Source organism: Saccostrea cucullata, unplaced genomic scaffold (genome assembly GCF_032062105.1).
Source record: "Saccostrea cucullata isolate Sc308-1 unplaced genomic scaffold, CSIRO_AGI_Scuc_v1 ctg4860, whole genome shotgun sequence".
Classification (NCBI taxonomy): Eukaryota; Metazoa; Mollusca; class Bivalvia; order Ostreida; family Ostreidae; genus Saccostrea; species Saccostrea cuccullata.
The window spans coordinates 1-14,824 of record NW_026931941.1 but is presented as its reverse complement, the minus strand read 5'-3'; the positions used below and the strand labels follow the sequence as shown (position 1 = coordinate 14,824).

General features: G+C 33.4%; 2 protein-coding genes and 1 long non-coding RNA gene across 3 annotated transcripts in view; 2 read left to right on the top strand and 1 right to left on the bottom strand.

Annotated features, from left to right (window-relative positions):
- Positions 1 to 14,818, top strand: part of LOC134234049 (uncharacterized) — a 28,477-nt gene extending 13,659 nt beyond the window's left edge. Inside the window, exons 17-25 of the mRNA XM_062716096.1 lie at positions 9,489 to 9,631; positions 10,136 to 10,442; positions 10,593 to 10,662; positions 10,848 to 11,593; positions 11,730 to 11,823; positions 12,086 to 12,273; positions 12,946 to 13,143; positions 13,806 to 13,996; positions 14,185 to 14,818. Coding sequence (XP_062572080.1) covers positions 9,489 to 9,631; positions 10,136 to 10,442; positions 10,593 to 10,662; positions 10,848 to 11,593; positions 11,730 to 11,823; positions 12,086 to 12,273; positions 12,946 to 13,143; positions 13,806 to 13,996; positions 14,185 to 14,457 — 2,210 coding nt within the window. The 3' untranslated portion in view covers positions 14,458 to 14,818. The remainder of the gene's footprint in view (positions 1 to 9,488; positions 9,632 to 10,135; positions 10,443 to 10,592; positions 10,663 to 10,847; positions 11,594 to 11,729; positions 11,824 to 12,085; positions 12,274 to 12,945; positions 13,144 to 13,805; positions 13,997 to 14,184) is intronic.
- On the bottom strand, positions 14 to 2,023 carry LOC134234051 (uncharacterized). The gene is made up of 4 exons (XR_009985109.1): positions 1,018 to 2,023; positions 787 to 891; positions 487 to 612; positions 14 to 291 (listed from the first exon to the last, which is right to left on the bottom strand). It is a non-coding gene; the product is annotated as an uncharacterized LOC134234051 (long non-coding RNA).
- Positions 2,459 to 8,738, top strand: LOC134234048 (uncharacterized). The gene is made up of 5 exons (XM_062716095.1): positions 2,459 to 3,179; positions 4,290 to 4,490; positions 4,947 to 5,033; positions 5,500 to 6,060; positions 6,420 to 8,738. The coding sequence occupies exons 1-5, from the start codon at positions 3,041 to 3,043 to the stop codon at positions 8,231 to 8,233; spliced, it is 2,802 nt and encodes a 933-aa protein (XP_062572079.1). The 5' UTR covers positions 2,459 to 3,040; the 3' UTR covers positions 8,234 to 8,738.
- Positions 14,819 to 14,824: the final 6 nt, after the last annotated feature.

Below are 14,824 nucleotides of genomic sequence, written 5' to 3'. Positions count from 1 at the left end.
TCTATTTTCCACCTGTCATTGTTATGAATAATGTTTTATAACAATTTTAAATTATTGATATCAGGGTGAGCACCTGTTAACTTGTTTAGATCTTGTTTTAATTAAAGAAGTCAGTGCAGAGAGAGGATGCAAACATTTCACAGATTAATAGATACATTAACTCACCTGATTTACCTGTATTAAGTGGTGTGGCATGTGGCGACTCAGTTTCATCAGAGTTGGGAGCTGGTGCTGTCTTTTCAGGGATTAATCTAATATTAGACTGTCCGAGTCGTTTCCTTGAAGAGGATGCTATTTAATAATATCATGTGTTAATATTTGTCTATTTTCCACCTGTCATTGTAATGAATAAGGTTTTATAACAATTTTAAATTATTGATATCAGGGTGAGCACCTGTTAACTTGTTTAGATCTTGTATTAATTAAAGAAGTCAGTGCAGAGAGAGGATGCAAACATTTCACAGATTAATAGATACATTAACTCACCTGATTTACCTGTATTAAGTGGTGTGGCAAGTGGCGACTCAGTTTCATCAGAGTCGGGAGCTGGTGCTGTCTTTTCAGGGATTAATCTAATATTAGACTGTCCGAGTCGTTTGCTTGAAGAGGATGCTATAATAAAATCAAGTCTTAATATTCATCTATTTTCCACCTCTCATTGTTATGAATAAGGTTTTATAACAATTTTATATTATTGATATCAGGGTGAGCACCTGTTAACTTGTTTAGATCTTGTATTAATTAAAGAAGTCAGTGCAGAGAGAGGATGCAAACATTTCAAAAAACCTGATTTACCTTTATTAAGTGGTGTGGCAGGTGGCGACTCAGTTTCATCAGAGTCTGGAGCTGGTGCTGTCTTTTCAGAAGGAGCTGATATGCTGGAACAGGATGCTATTTAGAAACAAGAAAATGAAATTGTTTTATTATATGTTCTTGTGTAATCATTGTATTTATTTGGTAGATTACCCGAAGAAAACTTTTATAGCTGAATTTTTCAAAGAATTAAATTGTTCTTACCTACTGACCCATCTTGAAATTCATGCTTTCGTTGCCTTGATTTTTTCTTTTCTTCAAGGTATTTTTTGTCATCTAGAAATTTACATAAAATAGTACAACTATGTACATATATATATCTAATTCCTTTTTAAAAACAAGTAACTTATTATCCCCACTGAGACTGAACCACTTGAGTATAAATTTAAACACCATTCCATATGCAGAAGAGGTCAGGATCAATCCCATCTCCAGGACAAATTAATAGCATTTGGTAAATTCTAATTTTTGTGGATATGTAGGTATTAAAAGCTCCCCCAACTTCGTTGAGATGAGGCTGAGCTAAAAACTGAACAAGTTGAAGTATATATTTATAAACGTCTTACATTCAGTCACACCATCAATTATTATTGATCCTTTTAGTTATTTAATTCCCCTTCTAAAAAGCCCTGATTAAGTATAGGATTATACTCGTTCCAAACTAGCTGCAGAACTGTAGCTCTCTGCTTGAGAAAATTCTGACAAAGCAGAGAGCTACAGATCCAAGCCTTGTAAAAACATTCAATTTACTCCAACGATTTTTGGTCGCTCACTTTGGGTATATTTTTGTGTATTTTATACTTTACCCAGCTTTGAAAATAATTTTAAATGATATTTAATAATAAACCATACAATCAATTTCAATTCCTGATTGTTTACTTACCCCCTAACGCTAACAAATGGCTGTTTGTGGTTACAGACGTCGAAATAGAAATCTTTTAAACCGACATTACAAAACTATAAACAGGACTGTTTCGGACCGTTAGAAGGTAAACAGAGTATCAGGTTAGAGTGAAATATATGAATTATTACCATTTAATACCAGGATACCATTTTAAAAGCCAGAGAAAGCTCAAACAACCCGAAATAAATACCTAAAGTAGCGACAAAAAATGTCAGCGTAAATCGAAGGTTTTTAAAATGCTTGGATCTGTAGCTCTCTGCTTTATCTGTCCGAATTTCTCAAGCAGAGAGCTACAGTTCTGCAGCTAGTTCCAAACCCACTTGAAAAACTGTATTTGCTAGACCTACAAAATAGACGAATTTCACATTCCTAAGAGTTATCTCCCGTTGTCGACGTAACGCTCATTTTTCCCACTTTGTCCTTTGTAAGTTACCTGTTAATATCTTTAAATTTCAAACGTTATAGGAAAATTTTGATCTGTACATATATTGCCAGAGTATGTGGCAACATGAAAAACACAATGGGCATATTCATATAGATTTTATTTCTAGGATACTGACCCATAAAGTTGGTAAGGCTATAGAGGGAAAACAGCGTCTTACGCCGGTTGACCCCGGATTGACCCCGCAAAGGGGAATAACTTTTATAAATGTGAAAGTTGTCTATGGTGGCCAATGGTAATTAACCTATTTAGAAAATTATAATTTTAATGAAAAAGTTGCCCTGGTTGGATTGATCCATCCTTAAGTCTGTAATTGGCAAGGTTTTAATTTAGAATGCAAATTAATTTTCAAAAACTGATACAGATAAAAAGAGCTACCAAAGATATATTTTGTAACTTACCACTGATCTCAGCTATGACTGCAGAGTACATTGTTCCCTTGAATTTGGCCCTGATATACTCTCCCTCTTCGTACTTCTCTATTTCTTTACGGGGCTGACAGATTGCGTCTATGTTTATTATGCTAACATAGTTATCCTCCCATTCTATCAATGCAAAAACTTTAGGGTCTGCCATTTTCAATGCCTCGCGTGATTTTTAAGTTTGCGGCGCGATTCAAGTTTGCGCCTTTTGTCGTGACCAATAGAAAATCCGCTCTGTAAGATTTGTAAGGTCGAGTTAGCAAATAGTTTCGAATTTTCGAGAAATAATAAGACGAAAGAAATAAAATTTTAGTATATTTTTTCACTAATTAAATTAAAATAAAAAACTATTTAATTTTAATCATTTAATGATTTCAAAGAAATGTTCACATCAATATACGCATCCACCATCGAATGTGTTGAAGAGCGACGAGCCTCGTTTTGGATATCACAACAAGTATGGCCGCGGAGGTCAAAACAGCGGACTATGCAGAAGTTTGGGAGAATGGTCGTAAAAAGTATGAGTGTGCATTGTGTGGCAGATATTTTACAACAACACGGTCCACAATATATCACTTACATACCATGCATGGGAAAAGTAAGTTTTTTAACTGCATTAATTTTTAAATTTTCGTCAAGTGTTCGACCTAAAAAAATTAACATGGAGTTCAGTAGGGATATAGGGTACCTCTATTGAAATTCTGTTGGGCTAGATATTGATTTGCTTACCAATAACGCATGTAAATCCCAACATAAAAATATTTACAGAAATATCTGTTCGAAATATGAGATATCAGTGCAAATATCTTGCCCAGCAGAATCTCAATTAGCCCCTTCACGATAACTGCGGAACTACACTTTTGCAGGGCAAAATAATAACGTTTGGCGGTGTTTTTGTTGATAGATAATTAAATGACGTATTTTAAACAATTACTTTTACGTCATATTTCACCAAAATATATCATTTTGCCCTGCAAAAGAGCAGTACCCCAGTTACTGTGAAACGGTCTATAGAGATTTATTATCAGGTCCAGTTCAAAGACTATTTCTACCTACGCAGCTATTAATAGCTACCTAGGTATTTAAAGCTACTTAAAGTAGCTATTTATACCTACATTTTATAATTTCTGCATTTTGCGGCACAAGTTCAAACTGCGCAAGATGGTAAATACCATATCTTTTGTCATACAGTCACACTAATGATGAATACAATGAAATTTTGGCCTAAAAATGATTACTTCCTGAGTCGACAATTTAACATTAGTTTCCATGCAAAATTGATAATATATGAAGTAATCATTTTTTGGCCAAATTTTTGTCATATTCATCATCAGCGTGACTGTTTCAAGAAATAGTCTTTGGACTGAACCTGATTAAGGGATATGACATTAATGAAAAAGGCGATAAGAAGGCAAGAAGATATAAAATGTTTCGATAATCCAATGCAGATAGGCATAATGGCTCAATGTTTCTTAGTAATCATTTCAATATTGGACTAAATTTTAAAATGCACAAAATTCAAATTAGCATGGAAATATTGAATATTGACAATATTCTGAAAAGACCGGTTAATGAATTTGGCACAGTGATTTCTTATTTTGTTACACTTGTCTGTGGCTTAGTGCAAGAGCAAAGTTAAACAATAGCTACATTATACGACTCATGTAATGTTATTTTTGACACTCGATATTTATATTTTTATTTACAGGTCCCTTGAAGAAAATAAGGAAACAGTATCTTGAAAACCCTAGTATTGAAATACCTCGTAGTACTCTGCATTACAAGAAGAAAAAAAATGATCTGTGTGATAAAAGTCTTGTCCGTAACAATGAGATTGAAAAAGAAAAGGCCCAAGGCAGTAATAAGGATGTGGAAAGTGTGCTGACTGTGAATGACTATACTCTTGAAGGTAATTTTCATTTTTAGAACAGCTAAATTAATCTCTGTTTGTATGAAGTCTTGAATATTTACCCCGAAACTTCAAACATATTAGCAGATCACTATTGAAATAGTTCACCCTACTCATTCTCTAAAGGTTTGTTTGGCATGTAATGTCATGCCCTTTTCTAAAGGGAAAAAAATAATTAAAAGGGGGGGGGGTTAAGTTAAAGTTTTTTATGTAAGGAAATATATAAATATAAAATGAATCTCTAGCTCAGGGCAATTTTTTTCAAGAAAGTGTGGGTGAATGGTAATTTTTTTCTTTCCGTACATGCATTTGATACATTTAATCATGTAAATAATTACTAATGCCTATAGTTCATGGTAAAATTGACTTTTTAATACATGTAATATCTGTTTATAACTTTTTTCAACAGAATGTGGCTATTCTAATTAAACACTTGATTTTGTTTGATTTTTTCAGACAAACAGACAGATGAACAGTTGCAAAATATCTCTGATGATCCAAAGTTACCATATGAAAATGAGCATAATACATCTTCTCTTGAAGGTAATTTTCATTTTTAGAACAGCTAAATTAATCTCTGTTTGTATGAAGTCTTGAGTATTTACCCCTAAACTTCAAACATATTAGCAGATCACTATTGAAAAAGTTCACCCAACTCATTCTATAAAGGTTTGTTTCAATGGCATGTAATGTCATGCCCTTTTCCAAAGGAAAAAAAATGATTATATAAAGGGGGGGGGGGAGTTAAGTTAAAGTTTTTTATGTAAGGAAATATATAAATATAAAGTGTATCTGTAGCTCAGGGCAATTTTTTTCAAGAAAGTGTGGGTGAATGGTAATTTTTTTCTTTCCGTACATGCATTTGATACATTTAATCATGTAAATAATTACTAATGCCTATAGTTCATGATGAAATTGACTTTCTAATACATGTAATATCTGTTTATAACTTTTTTCAACAGAATGTGGCTATTCTAATTAAACACTTGATTTTGTTTGATTTTTTCAGACAAACAGACAGATGAACAGTTGCAAAATATCTCTGATGATCCAAAGTTGCCATATGAAAATGAGCATAATACATCTTCTGATGATAGTAACACTGATGTTTCAACAGATACTTCTGACAGCTCCAGCGATGAAATAGAGGATGGACTCTCAGATTCTTCATCTATAGCATCTAGCAGCACATATGACCAAGATGAGCATAGTGATATGGAGGAACAGAATGTTGAAATGTGTTTATTGTCATGCTTTTTAAGGAATAATTTTTCTGCAAGTTCTGCTAAGGATGTTCTTTGTACCCTGCAAAGAACTTTTCCAGAGTGCGAGTCTTTAGGGAAACTGAGTTATGAAAAGCTTTGGGGATTTCTTGATGTAGACTTTGCATCGGAGGTGCATTACTGTGAAAAGTGCTATAGAATTTTTCCTGACAATCCAGATATTGATAAATGTAGGGAATGTGGTGGTCCTCGATACAAAGCAGGGATAAATAGAGTAAAACAAGCTTGTTCTACTTTTGTCTATGCAAATGTTGAAAGACAGCTCAAGAACTTATTGCAATCTCCAGGTAAATATAATTGTGATTTAATAACTTCATTGGTGGGAGATAGAGATTATATTATTGCACACTTATTGTTATAAAGGGATATACACATGTACATTGCACAAAGCCATACTTTAAGTGGTGCTTTTGATGAATATTTTGAACAATAAATTACAATGCTAAAGCTCTAGCTTACTTGGAACTTACTGTATGTAGTTCTTTTTAATGCTTAAAACAAAACTTACTGGATTTGTAAAGTATATGACTTGTTAAGTTAAAAAAAATTAGCAGTGATTTTTTTTTTGTCTCTAAAATTTGATGGATTATTTATTGTATGAATTGCAGATTTATAATAAATATTTTAATATTCAAAATAATTTCAGGAATTTGGGATGACATTAAACGGAACAAAAGCCAGATATTGGAAAGACATGCAGCCAACCCTGACCTTATTACTGATATAACAGATGGGAGGATATATAAAGAGTTATTGTCTGAAGGAGGTTTCCTTGATCACAGCTGCAATATTACTGTACTGATGAATACTGATGGCCTGAGTTTGTATTCTTCTTCCAAAATACAGCTGTGGCCTGTTTTCTTTGCCGTAAACGAACTATCTCCTTCTTTGCGATTTGCTAGGGAAAATGTCATACTCGCAGGAATATGGCAAGGAAAAGGGAAACCTCCAATGCAGCAATACTTGGGGTCATTGTGCTGTATTTTAAACAATTTGTATGATACCGGGATTATTGTAGACCTGGATAATGAAGAAACATGTGTTAAAGTGAAAGTTATTGGTGGTACCTATGATTTACCTGCTAAAGCTGCCGTCTTAAATATGACCCAATTTAATGGAAGTGAATCATGCATAGCTTGTGAAGACCCAGGAAAAGTAGTCAAACAGGGAAAAGGACACTGCAGAACTTTTCCATTCCGTGAAAACAATGACAAATACCCACAGCGAAATCAGGGCAATGTATCCTTTTGTATGTTGCATGGAACACCCAACAGACGAATTAAAGGTTTCAGAGGAGAGTCCGCTTTGTTGAAATTAAAGGATTTTAATATTGTAAGTGGAAGCCCCCCTGATTACATGCATGGAACTTTACTTGGTGTCATTAAATGCCTTATGAACAAATGGTTTTCAGCTACAGAAAGCAAAAGTGACTGCTTCGTAGGTAACCATTTGAAGATTATTTCAAAAAGGATGAATAGTATACAGCCTCCACAATTTATGGAAAGATTACCTCGAGATTTAGAGCAAAATTACATTCATTTCAAAGCTACAGAATTGCAGGCTTGGCTTCTATACTATGCCCTTCCATGTTTATGTGGAATTTTGCCAGAAATTTACTTGCAACATTTTGCTTTGCTATCTGAAGGAATTTATTTGCTTTTAGGTGATCATATAACAGATGCTAACCTTACAAGAGCAGAAAGAATTCTTGTCAAGTTTTTCAAAGATTTTTGTAACTTGTACCCTGCAGGAAACTGTGGACTTAACGTGCATAACATTGGGTTCCATTATGTAGACTATGTTCGCCTCCTCGGTCCATTGTGGGCATGGAGCTGTTTTCCGTTTGAAGACTGTAATTCTATGATTACAAAATCAGTGCATGGAACCGGAAACATAACACATCAGATAATGAGGCTAAAGGAGGCACAAACCGTTTTGAGAAACCGCCTTCAGTTGACTCCAAAAGAAAGATTATGGAAATGTACTACATGTATGTTGAATTGTGATGTTGCTGGGGCTATAAATCAAATTCCTAATGATGCATATAAATCTTTCATCATGAAATCATTTTGTGCTGAGGATATTTCAGAAATTAAAAAAGTGGAAAGAATCCTTCTTCATGGCAGAAAGTTCTATTCTCAAAGTTATTCTCGTATGAAGAGGAGAACATGCAGTGTCTTCATAACAAAGAGCAGGAAAGTAGTAGTAGTTCTTTATTTTGTTCTACATTTAAAAACTGAACTTGTGTATGCTCTTGTACTACCAATGCATCTAAAAGAGTGTGGTATTAGGAATGTTGGGAAACATTTTGCAAGTGTAAATATTGACCAGACTTGTGAATTGATACTAGTTGAAGAACTTGAAGAAAATGTTTGGTATGTTGATGTCAAAGATGACACTTTTACAGATAAGTTCATTGTTAGGATGCCAAATGCTCACGGACATGCTATTTTTAAGTAAATTTTTGAAAAGAAGTCTCATAATGGTTCAGTGGTTTTGTGTAAAGCAACATTTACAGATATAATAATATATATCTTTTTTCCCAGTTTATCCAACTTGGGCAAATTTGCCATTACTTTGTAAAATGCATGAATATCATGAATGAATTCTCTTTGTTTCACTTCATGTACATGTATAATGTTTGAATGACAGAGTTGCATCTCTAGGATGATAATACTTGTAGGCTAAGGATGGGAGAACCTCAAAATTTATAACTATATGCCGTTGAAGAATTTAAATACATGTACCACCCAATCACAGATATTCCTTAAAATTCTAAAGATTGTGTTAAAAGGAGTGTAAGAAAGTGCATAGATCTGTATCATTTTTCATATGTTTTTGTCATGGACAATTAACATGGAATCAACATGATCAAACTCTCATATTACAATTAAATGTAAAGTTTTTTTCTTTATATGAATACATACATGTCTATTAAATGTTTTATAATAAATAATGTACTGTTCTATTTCTAAAAGCAACTTGTAAAATATATGTATGAATATTCATGAATATTCATGAAGACTATTTATTTTTTATTTGAATTGCAGGTCAATTAAATCTTCATGAAAATTCATGAATGTTCATTCCCATGAACTTCTGGTGAGTTTTATGAAATTTACTTGTGTGACGACTCCGATTTACCAATATTCATATAAATTCATCATTTGTTCATGAACTTCATTTTATGAATATATTCATGAATAAAATTCATGAACTGTCTTTATGAACCAGTCATGAACCAGTCATGAATATTTCATGAAGTTTCATGAACGCTTCATAAAAGTTCTTGAAATCATGAATTTCACCTCGCAGGGGTGGTTATGACGAAGTGCTGAGGACGGACGGTTCGGCTTTGTTATAAATGAAACTCGTTCTATCCGTTAAATTCAAAGAATACCAGTCTTTTAAAGCAACGGATGATTTAAATTACTTTGCTGTAGCAGTAAGCGTCATTTGTTATAAGCGTTTCTCTCTAAGAATGTTTCACTGTTCAAGCTACATTTTATATAGTCTTCTCTTTATTACAAGTTAAAATCAAATTAAAGAATTCAGTTAAACATCTCTGGTTTTCTAAACTAAAGTTTACTTTAGATGACATTTTAGTCTTTTGTAAATGAGGGTTTTTATGCAGACAATGCATGTCAAATGGGTTATCACAACATATTTAATCTCTTGGAATGGAAAAAAATGAATTAATTCATTTCATTTCTAGGTATCGGTTACAGCCTTCGTGAAGCAATAGATTCAACAGAAAAGAAAGATTTTCTATTGGACACAATACCAAGCCTTGATTATAACAAAATAATGACTGGAGAACAAAGTTTAACAAAAGAGCAAGCACTTTTCCTATACGATGTAAGTTAATAGACACTTTTTCCATCAATATTTGTTAACAGTATGGAAAATTAGTCTATTAAATTTTAATTTTACATTAACAGCACGTTATTTGAAAAAGTCATTTTTGTAAGAATAAGCAATGCATTTATTAAGTTCTTACAAAGTAAATTTAAAATGCTAGTTCATATAAAATAATTTATTAAGTTATTTTCACCTGTGTTAATTTCTGCCTTTAACACTTGTAATCAATTTTGCCCCATTTAAAATTCGACCTTTTACAGTTCTGTTTAAGAAATTAATTTTTTTGAATTAGCCCAGTTTTAAGTTTGCTCACCTATGAGTACATGGTAGGGCAAATGTGGTAAAAAATAAAACGGGGGCGAAAATTTCACTGTTTATAGTAGTTTTGTCATGATGTTAATTTTGAATTTATCGCGTGGCAGTGTAAATTTTGTATTTACTTCCACCCGGTAAATTCAAAATTTACAACATGATGACAGTTTTATAAGATTGTTTTCATAGAGAACAATGAGAAGACACATTATAAGAAGCATCAACAGTATCGTTCCTTTTAAAATATTCATACATTTGGACACGGCCACGAAAATTGCGATCATCAATGCAAGATACAGAGGGGAAATTGCTGGAAGTCTTAAAAAGAAATTTAACAATGCCGTCACCAACGGTCAGTGGGCACAAGCGGCAGCCGCTTATCTCACCCATCCAGAATACACGAAGAAATACAAATGCACTACAACCGGAAAAGGAAGTATATGCACTAGAATGAAGTGGAATGCTGAGCAGTTCCAGAAACAAGTTTGGAAACCAGGTATATACAACCAAATGATCAATTTTTAAAAACAGTGAATAGAAAATCTCGATTCGAATCACTGTGTTTGGAGATTGTTGATTCGATTTTATTCATTTGAATAAAAGAACGGATTTTTAATAGTTGATGAAATGGTTTATTACAATTCAGTGAAGGTATCCAAGTCTGATCAACCTCGAGGTAAAAGATCAACTGGGACGACACTGTCAACTGTCGGGAGGTATGGTATTGTTGGAATTACCTAGTATATTGAATCCAGTTAATACATATAACATCTTTGCAAAGTATATCTTGCAAAATTGTACATGTATTTTGAAATTATTGATGAAATACAGGTATACATATTACTCTCTGGAATTTGTGAGATAATTACCATTTCAAACAATACCGCTATATCATTTGCAGATCCTTGAAAATATCTGCCAACACAGGTGTGTCATTGAGCAACAGTAAACTGGCGAATCTCGCCATTCTTGCAGGATTTGATCACGTGACAAAAGAATCCGATCACATCATAGCCAGCGTCCGACCAGCTACGGGTGTTAACACCGTTATAGTGAATTATCCAAACTTGAACATGCACGAAACAGAACCGCCAGCTAAGGACACAATAGAATACGAAATACCAGCCGAGGCAGATTATAGTTTAATGTATCCCCTTCTTCTAGACGGGTTCAATGATTCAATAAAACTCTCAGATTGTTATAGAATTGCCGATTTAAAAATACAGAAATATAGATATTTTAGATTTGATTTAAAACTGTTAGAATGCTTGGAAGAAGCCAGTAGTCATTATGAAGGATGTATAAAAGTTATACCTGGATCCGGATATCGTGTAAGATCCGATAACAATAGAAATATTGAATTAAGACATTCAGAAGAAAGATGGCGGTTCTCCGTAGGTCAAGCAGTCGAAGTTGGACAAGGGTTGTCACCGAAAGAGCTATCGAATCTTGGTTTAACAATTATCAGATCATGTGTCAGAAATCTCACTCCTAAGAGGTTAATACTAGGTATCGGGGCTCACTCAGATCGGTTGTATGTGGATGTAAGGGAGACAACTCCAACAGAGGAATTTATTAAAGTATGGGACGCGGGAAATCCAGAACTATACAAAGAGCTTAAAGAAATAGAAACAGGATTCAATAAAGGTACATCATGTAATAAAGGAAGAAATGCAGAAATTAAAAAAAAAATGCTTGCAAATTTGACGTGTATTGAAAATGATTTATATTTGAAAAGTCAAACTGTCCTAATATATAATATATATGATTTTTTTTTAATTAGGTGGAGCTTTCATTGATCCAACGAATAGAACTAGAGCATGCGAAACACCACCTTTAGGATCCAAAGCATATTACATAAAATATTCCAACGAAGGGTATTTTTTTATTTAAAAAAATCTTTGTTAACACTTTTCCCGATGAAAATAATCAAAATATTTTCAATATGTCGTTCTTAACAGTGTATATTTACATATAAAATGAGAGAGTTGAACAATTTGGTGTATTTTGAATGAATAATTTCACTTCTGCATTTTTTTTAAATTCTAAAATAAATCTTTAAATATTGCCAATAGTTTTGACTTTGATTTGAATTTATCTCGAAATTTTCTATATCATGTTTACAAATTATAACTACAGATCTTGTAATTCGGATTCTGGGGTTTCTCCTGTTTGTATGTCAACTTCCTCTGACCGTCAGAAGGCAGCCTCTGATCTTTTTAAACGATTGACTGAAGTAACAGGAAACGGTCCGCTAGATAGGGCGACACTTAGAGACAAAGTCAACAAATGTCTGGTGTCACTCTGTGGGGGCTGCATTGGAAAAGGTAACTTTCCATGTTTGTATTTTTAAAGGGCCAAATAGTTGGCGGCGTGCCGCAGTGGTTAGAGCGTCTGTTCTAGAGTCGAAAAGTAAGGAGTTGATCCTTACGTCGCGTGGAGACCGGTCCTTCGGATGAGACCTGTAATCCGAGGTCCCGTGTCGCAGTAGGTGCTGGCACGGAAAAGATTCCTTCCTGCTGTGAGTGCCGAGTTTAGGACAAAATTTGCAGCTCTCCATCGGCAAGTCGTGGCGTCTCCATATGAGTGAAAAAATTCTCGCGAGCGACGTTAAATAACAGACAGTCAATCAATCAAAGAGCCAAATAGCCATTAAGTGGTCCTTACTCTTTAGACCTTTACTCGGCCAAAAGTCAATTGAGTGGCGAGGTTATTGTCAATGTCTTCTGTGACAGTGGGTCTTGTTTTAAATGTTCCACTTGAATAAACCACGGCTTTTAATTAAAATTACCAAAACGTAGGAACTCTTTAAAAAAATTTGGATGAACTTACTGGTTTTGTGATTCAAGCGGATTTTGTCAGCAATAAATTTCTTTGCATTATAAAATATTTTCGCTGCAAACAACGAAATTAAAAGATTTAATTTAAGGTCAATCTTACGTTTATTTCCTGACAAAACTTTTTGAATGTTAAAATAAAAATTTGTTTCTGTTCTCAAGGAAAAATATGGAAGGAAAAGACTATTGCATGTTTTGACCTTATGACCTATTTCTTGGACGGATCCTCAACTCCATTCCCAGACCTTAGAAACACCGGAGCTTTTTACAATACAGAAAACACAAAGTCAGAGGTTCACTCCTTAGCATGTCATAATGGAAGTGCATGCATTGAGAATGTCCAGCTTCATTCTTTCCTCCGTAAGTCGATTTAGAATGTTCAAGTTAATTGTATTCAATTCTAATTGCATCAGAAAATCATTCATGTAAATGATAAATACAACATGAAGATCCGCTTAAAGTTTTGTTTAGATGTTTTTTTTTCATCGTTATTTCTGCTTGTTTATGTTTTTCGAACTCACCTGAGCTTTTCTGATTGAAGGACGTCCAATGTCTTATTTTTTATAAAATCTGCCATATTTCTGGACAGTTTTTTTCAATTTTTGACTTCTTCTTAAAAATCACTGGGCACTGAGCCATTTTCACAAAGTTAAATTGGCACATGACATGTTGGGGTGAAAGGAATTCAACAATGTTCAAATAGAATACCATTCTTCCAAGGGTAGTTATAATTAAGATTTATAAAAATCCTATTTGGATCAGATGGGCCAGAAAAAAAAATTATCTAAAAAATTAACTTTAAAAAAATTGTTGAACTCAAGAATCAACCCGAAGGGTTGGACGGGGCTACAATAGAAGTTAAGATAAACGCTTTAAAAGGGAATACGGGTATATAGGGAAACACTTTTCAAAATTTTCCCAGTCTAACTAATTAAAAGACATACGAGGGCATGTTGATATGAAAGCATTGAAAAAATCTACATAAATTAAGAATATTTGCATTTTTGTTAATCTCGTTTTAGAGGAAACATTGACGACTAAGTACAAACCAAAATCTTCAGAGACGAACGAGGAATTGTTGTACGATCCTGCAGACAACCCGTGTCCTTTACTTGATATTTTAGAACAGGAAATGGCAATGAGAGTATCCGGAAATGTGTCCGTTTATATCGAAAGCAATGGAGATGTTTCAAAACTAAATCATATATTTAAGGTAAATATAAACTCTTATAAAAACTCTCTCAAAATAAAAATGTCTATAATAAAAGGAAACTTTATAAACAATTTGGTGTGTGTATGGAACATTCTTATGAAGAAACTAGTTTCTTATTTTCTGTATCTTAACAATTAGATGTTACGGTCATGTAATGGACTCTAATTTTATTTTCTGTTGTATTTTAGATACTTATGGTATATAACACAAAGGTCTCAAACGTCCATTTCCATCTGACAAAATCAGTGAGGGAAAATCAGGCTATGGCAGCTGTTCAACGAAAAATTGAGCGATGGGCGTTTTCCATGTGTCCAGATAGAACACGTGTTGTAGTTACGCCGTACACTGTCCAGAAAATAGACCATCAGAGACACAAACGAAGTATTGATAGAAGCAAAGACAGGAATGTAGTGAAACAACTGAGAAATAACTGGGAGTTGGAGTGGTTAGCAAAAACGTGACAGGCGTTTTGAAAATTTTGATTTAAATAATTTCCTTTTTATTAATCTTTCGTAGTTCTTTATTCAAGCTAAGAACATTTAACTGTTGAAATTTAGCATCTGAACTTTTTAAAGTTAGCACGTGGACTTTCATTATATTTATATTTGTTGATTTGTTATATACAATACAAAGTCGTTTATTTTTTTTTATTGTAAAATGCAAAGTTTGATTACATCTACAGCCGGATGAAAAATAATATAACGTAAATTGAAGGTTAATCTGCAAACTAGTTTTATGAAAAAGTACAATTAATTCAAGATGAATGGCATAAGAAAAACTTATTAATATATTAATGAAATTATTATTTTTTTTTACCATGAAATCGTT